The sequence below is a fragment of the Coloeus monedula genome (genome assembly GCF_965178545.1).
Source record: "Coloeus monedula genome assembly, chromosome: 2".
Taxonomy (NCBI): Eukaryota; Metazoa; Chordata; class Aves; order Passeriformes; family Corvidae; genus Coloeus; species Coloeus monedula.
In genome coordinates, this window is record NC_138782.1 from 55,130,945 (window position 1) to 55,137,279 (window position 6,335).

General features: G+C 46.3%; 1 protein-coding gene across 1 annotated transcript in view; it reads left to right on the forward strand.

Annotated features, from left to right (window-relative positions):
- Positions 1–1,126: 1,126 nt before the first annotated feature.
- The window catches only part of ARFGEF3 (ARFGEF family member 3), a gene marked incomplete at both ends in the record, with an annotated part of 82,421 nt that continues 77,212 nt past the window's right edge, over positions 1,127–6,335 (forward strand). Inside the window, 2 exons of the mRNA XM_082303016.1 lie at positions 1,127–1,211; positions 2,299–2,350. Coding sequence (XP_082159142.1) covers positions 1,127–1,211; positions 2,299–2,350 — 137 coding nt within the window. The remainder of the gene's footprint in view (positions 1,212–2,298; positions 2,351–6,335) is intronic.

A 6,335-nucleotide genomic window follows, 5' to 3' on the forward strand; every position in this document is an offset into this window, starting at 1 on the left:
AGCTGCTACCTGGAATGCCTTTCTTATCTGCTGTCTTTTTCTTTCCATTGTCTGCTTGTCTTCTTGTCTCTTTTAAGAGAGATTCTGCAAGAAGACGACGACGTTGTAACACTCAATTAACTGATGCAGTCACAAAAAGGGCGAGTAGCATATAAACTACAGATAAGGCAGGGAAACAGCAAACTGAAGAGGGTAGGAGGTTTGATGGGTAGGAAGCATTCCGGGTGTGAAGGGGAAGGTCTGAGCTACTGGAATGGCTGTTCTTTCTTCTGGAGACTGGCTTGTTGGGGACATTAAGGTGTGCGTTCCTGTGAAGGCACAGACAAGTAGCTTAAGTCGTGACCTTCTGCACTTGCCAGCTAGGAAGAAAGGCATAGATCTCACAGCCACTTACTTCACTCGTTTCAGGCTATACCCATAGCCGGCACACACGCCGGTGTGCTGGCCGGGCTCCCTGCGTCCGGCCCGGTGCGGGAGCGCCCGCGGCTCCGCAGGGCACTGCGGGACACCGGGGCTGCGCTGCGGCAGCGCCGCCGGGAGCGGGAACCTGCCCCGCAGCCCCGGGCTGTGCTCAGCAGCAGCCGCGGCCGGAGCCGCGGGGCCGAGCGCACACCCAGCGCCCGCCTCCCGCTGCCCGGGGCGGGCGGGCCGGGGCTGCCGGCGCCCCTCGCCCGCCGGTCGCCATGGCGACCCGCCTGCCCGCCTCCCGCGGGGCTGCTGCCGCCGCACCGTCCGGCCCCGGCTCCGGCGGCACCGGCTCCGCTCCGCGGCTCCTTCAACCCCAGCGCCGCGAACAGAGTCCCTGCGGTCCCGCGGGCAGGGCCAGGCCCGGCCCCAGCCCCGCTGCGCCAGCGGGGCCTGCCCGGGGTGGGAGAGGAGGAGGAGGAGGAGGAGGGACTCCGCAGCGGCAACAACTGACGTGTCCCCGCCATGGAGCTCGGCGTGATTCATCAGCGGCGGCGGGGCGGCAGCGGGGTGCCGTGCTCCGCTCCCGCGTAGGCACTGCCGCGGCGGGGGCAGCCCCGGCACCGCTCTGCCGCCCGTGCCGCCCTCCTCCTCCTCCCTCCTCCTCCTCGCCGCCTCTCCTCTTCCCCCGCGGCTAGGCGAGGATCCCGGGGGAGGCAAGATGGAAGAAATCCTGCGAAAGCTACAGAAGGAGGCGTCGGGGAGCAAGCACAGGGCCATCAAGGAGAGCTGCACCTCGGCCATCGGTAAGGGGCGCGGGCAGCGGCGCCGGGCTGCCCGCGGGAGAGCGGAGCGGGGCAGCAGCGCCGATGGAGAGGTTTTGTAACGGCGGGGGCAGGGAGACCGCAACAAACTTGTTCCGCGCCGGCCGCTGAGCCTCCAGCGGCTGGGAAGGGAGCGGAGCACCTGGGCCGTTCAAAATGCCCGGGAGCTCCGCGCTGCTGGAAGGGGCCGTGTCACCTGCTGCCGGTCCCGGAGAGCATCCGCGCCCCTCGCCTTCCTCACCTCCTGCATCTGCTTCGTGGCTCTTGCGATCAGATATATGGGTATCAGTAGCTGTCAGTTTCCATGTACGTTTTGGAGGTGCTATCTTTTCCTTAAAAGGCCCCCTCCCTCCCTTAAATCATCGTAAAAAAACATGCAGTGCAGTTTTTACGCTGTCTTACGTTCGGGAATCTATTTTAAAAGCTAGAAGTTTTGTTTTACTGGACTCCATGAGCTCTTTTATCCTTGCTTTATAATGATCAGTATAAAGAATTAATCTTTTAAGGCAATATGAGCTTAGGTACATTTCAGCATCCACCCATTTTCAGAGATTGATTGTGGCTTGGAGTGTTTTTTGACACTAACAGCCTGGAACACCAATCATCAAGAACCTTTACTTAAATGAGCATAACTGGGATACTTTCAATTGCTTTTAATATTTTTTTTTTTCATCCATACATAGCTACAACTTTCTGTGGTAGATCAGACCTGTTGCTGTCTTATTACTGGCCTTTCATCTTGATGTTGCATGGGTTGCTTCATTAATTGTGTGTTAGTCTTGCACATGCAAATATCCTCTATATTGTTCCAGTTTTAGTGGATGTGCTGCCGAAGTGCTGATAAGTGAAAGGGAGAAGATGGTACTATGTGCCTTCTCATTGGGCATGCAATGTCCTGACAGATTTATGCAAAGCTTTGGCAACTTAGAGCAGCAGTGGTTATTGTTCTGTCAGTTCTAGTAGGTGTAGACTTTAGGATCATTGGGTTGGAGACTGTAGCCAGATGTGTTACTGTGGTTGAACTCAGAAGTTTCTTTCAAAAGCCCTGTTGTTTCCTTTAATTATACAGAAACCTTGGATTCTCCCGATGCTGCTATCAAGATACCGCCATATCAGCTGAGGTAAGAACATTGAACTTGAGTTCTGTAGAGCTTTTGAGTATTTGTAAAACTGAAGCAAAAATTTTGAATTAAAAATGAGGTAGACAGAGGAGCGGGCTGCATCTATGTGATTTCTACAGTTTGTAGATATACATATCTACATAATTTTCTGATGAGCCCTTGGCCTTTGGCCCTGAACAAAATGTAAGGAAATGTGTTAAAAGGGGCATGAGTAGGTATAGTGGTGACATTGGTTAGAAAGGAGGGCTCTCTTATGGTCTAAAGAGTTTCCCTTCTAAGTTCCACCTTTCACTGTAAGCAATGATACTTCTTAGTTCTTCTCAGTGTGCTTGTGTTCTTTTAAATCTAAATCAGGTTTTGTTACTGGAAATAAATATTCTAGAAACTGAAAAGTTATATCATCATGTAGCTAGGACACTGACTAGGAACTAAAATAATACAGTTTCTATGCCTGCTTTTTCCTTTAGCCTGCTAGATTATCTTGATTGAGCCTTCTTCCTTCTTCCCACCTCCATTTGTACACATATAAAATGGGAGAGGTGGCATAACCCTCATTTGTCTAGCTATTTCAAATCTCATTTTGGAAATTGTCATTGTTACGGAGTAAATAAATAGGCAAAATTATTCACTGTCCTTTCTGACAGAACCATTAGGAATCATCAAAAGAAACTAGCAAGTGCACTGCTTAAAACAGAAGCACGTTTTTCACACAGCTTAATAGTTAAGATGTGAAATGCTTAGGCTTGCCTTATTAAATAATGTATGGATGCTGAAAGATTGCATGCGTGCAAAAAGCACCTCAACAAATCCATGGAAGAAATTGATTGAAATCTATCAGATGCACAGGTACCCTTCTCATTCAGAAGTACTTTAATCAGAGACGATGGAGTTTGTAAAGGAGTATGTAGGAATGTTGCTGTATATTTGGCCTGTCCTATGGTCCTCTTAGATATCCACTGTGAGCTGCTGACAGAGAGAACATTTTTTTTGCCACAATATTACTCCCTGGGAGTGTTTTTATCTCCTCATTATTCCCTACTGCTCCTTTCAGATATGCTTTGCAAGGAAAGTTAGGGATTGAATAGCTGGTTATTCCAGAGCAGTCACCAAATAGGGAAAGAACAGGAATATTTCTTTTGCCACTCTAAAATCCAGTAAGCTGCAGTCCACAAGAGGCCTCAAGTCAACGGGGGATGAGTGTAAGGCAGGTCTGACATGACCTGAGCCAGACACATGCATTTCCAACACAGGATGGAAACAGCTGGATGACTAATTCCCAATAGGTCCATTAGAATTATGTTTACTTGACACTGTGGCTGGAGAAAACTTGGCTCTTCACCTTCCCATTTATCAGCCTCTATCTTTAATATGGTGTGTGGTCTCTGCTTTTGAGTGCTATTGTCATTCCCTATGAATTAGTTAGCTAGCTGTTACCACATTTCTTCCTTTTTCATTTGCCTACTACCTCTTTACAGAGAGGCCTTTTTCTCTTCTTCCTCCAGTGTTCTTAATGATGTATTTGTTTAGTTGGGGTGTTTTTCCCACTGTAAATCCCAATCTTTTAAAATAAAGCTAATACCTTTGCAGGTGTAGCTATGATGAGGTAAACTCTTAATGTTAGACTTGTCAGTAGCAATGCACTCATTATTACAGAATGTTTTGGAAAATGAAAGGTACACAAGAGGATTTGGACAAAAACTTTTGTTGTGGGGTCCTTGGTAAGGCTCTGCCACACAACCTTAGGTAGTGTGGGAGATGTTGCTAAACTTAGCCTTTACTCTCTGATAACAAGCTACTGCCAGGCTCTGGATCAGCACACTGGGCCACATCTTGGGTTGGAGTTCACCTGCATGACGTACAAATTAGATAAAAGTTCTTCACTTGGTATTTGTTAAAAAGCAACACTGTGATGGCTTGGTTCCTAACACTGGAAAAGAATAGCCTTGAAAGTAGAACAACAGCTGCGACCAGAAATACAGACAAGATACAGGATGGAGATGTTTTGGCCGTGCTTCTTTTCTGCTTGCATCTTACATCAGGTGCAGATTGTATCAGCTGTTGTAACACAGATCAGCCTTTGGCTGCTCATCCACTTGGAATCTGAATCTACACTTCATACTTAAGTTCTTTTCTTTCTAGAACTGAAGAATGAAGGCTGCTCACAAGAATGAGAATGTGTAAACTGTATACTCACTGTTTTTACTTATAAAATAAAAAGCTATTTTCTGCTTCTGACACCCCAGTTCTAGATGAGTAGAGGTTCTTCATAATATTTTCTTTTGTAAAATCATGGTCATAGTGTGAGAATGGGGAGGACAAGGTATCTCTGCTTTTCCTCAGTCTATGACCATTTGAGTTCAAGGGGGTTCTTACATGTATTATATCAGCTACATACTTAATCTCCACTGTAGTATTGGGGTAGATGACTTCTGTGTTCTGGCTTTTTCCTGACCTATCCATAGTTTTGCATTGTGTTGGACTTCTGTTGCTGAACATGAGGCAGACCACATTACAGTTCCCTGATGTCTGTGCAATTAATTGGGGGCTTCAGCTGTAGCATTTGCATGGGAGCTGTTTCCAGCACTTGTCTGGTAGCAGTTTAGATAGCATATGTCTGCTATGTTTGGGAGCACCTGAGGTACTTTTGCCCCAAGGGAGTCCCAGTGACTGGACATCCAGGCTGGAATGTAATTCCTTAATTAGTTTGATAGAGATTTGTTGGGTATATCTTCAGGGAGCTAGATGAAACTATTTTGCTGTTCAACTTCCTTTGATGTTAATTTGACTTATTAATCCAAATCCCAGTTAATGACCTTGCATATTGATTCTAGTGAGGGGCATTATTTAAATGTCTCACTTCCTAAAGAAATACAATTCTCCAACAAATACGGAGTTTCCTGCAGAGTCTTGTCAGCTCTGCCTTGAGATAGAAATATGTGTGTGATTTTTCAGTACTTTTAACTTATGATCAGAGTATTGGGTGAGGGTGTGAGATAGTAACAGAGATGAAAGTGGATCAAGATGGAAATGGACTTAAGTCTGTTCAAGGCTTTGCTAGAGATATTCCATGAATTCTTGAGAAGAGAGAGTCACATAACCCATTGGGAACTGGTTTCTTGTTACCTGCCTAGTATGATGATATTTGTCTCTGAAGATGAGTTGTGAAGATTGGATATATACTAAGGGCTTAAGGAGGCTGGGTGGCTGATTTATAAATAATGAATTGGGTAAGAGGAATTGATGTGCTGGTGTTTTAATTGGTGAATTGATCACATGGAGAATAGTTTAAGAGACCTTAATGTTGTCTGCCAGCAAACAGTTGTTTGCTACTCAGCTGGACTACATTCACTTCAGTATTTTCAAGATGGCAAATTCTCCCCTAAGGCCAGCACTATACACTGAACAAGGCTCTCTTCTTGGCTTGTTGTGATTTTAGAGGCTGAAATATGAGCTATAAAAGGTAACTGAACAGACACAAGAAAATGAGCTTTGAGAAAGAATGTTTGATCAGAGCAGTTTAATACTCATGAGGATTATCCACATATCAGAGAATAAAATAAGAGGATAGACAGCAGTTGCCCGTCACATACTGCTTTGAAAAAACTTGGGCTTGCCAGAGTTTCTTGGAATGCATTATGTAATTAAGTCATGCCTTATAGGCTGTGTAAAACTTAGTGACTTGCTATCAGAGAGACTTGCTACTGCAGAGAGGAGGTTGGTTGGGACTTCTGAGGGAGCTTCTTTTGGAAGGAATGCGAATTGGGTTTGCATAGCCAGGTTTTGGTAGCAGGGGGGCTTCTGTGAGAAGCTGCCAGAAGCTTCCCCCATGTCCAGCAGAGCCAGTGCCAGCTGGCTCCAAGACAGACATGCCACTGGCCAAATCTGGGCCAGTCAGAATGGTGGCAACACCTCTGTGATAACAAGTTTAAGAAGAAGAAAAAAAAGTTGTTTGGCAGATGTAATTGCTTCCAGAGAAGAGTGGGGT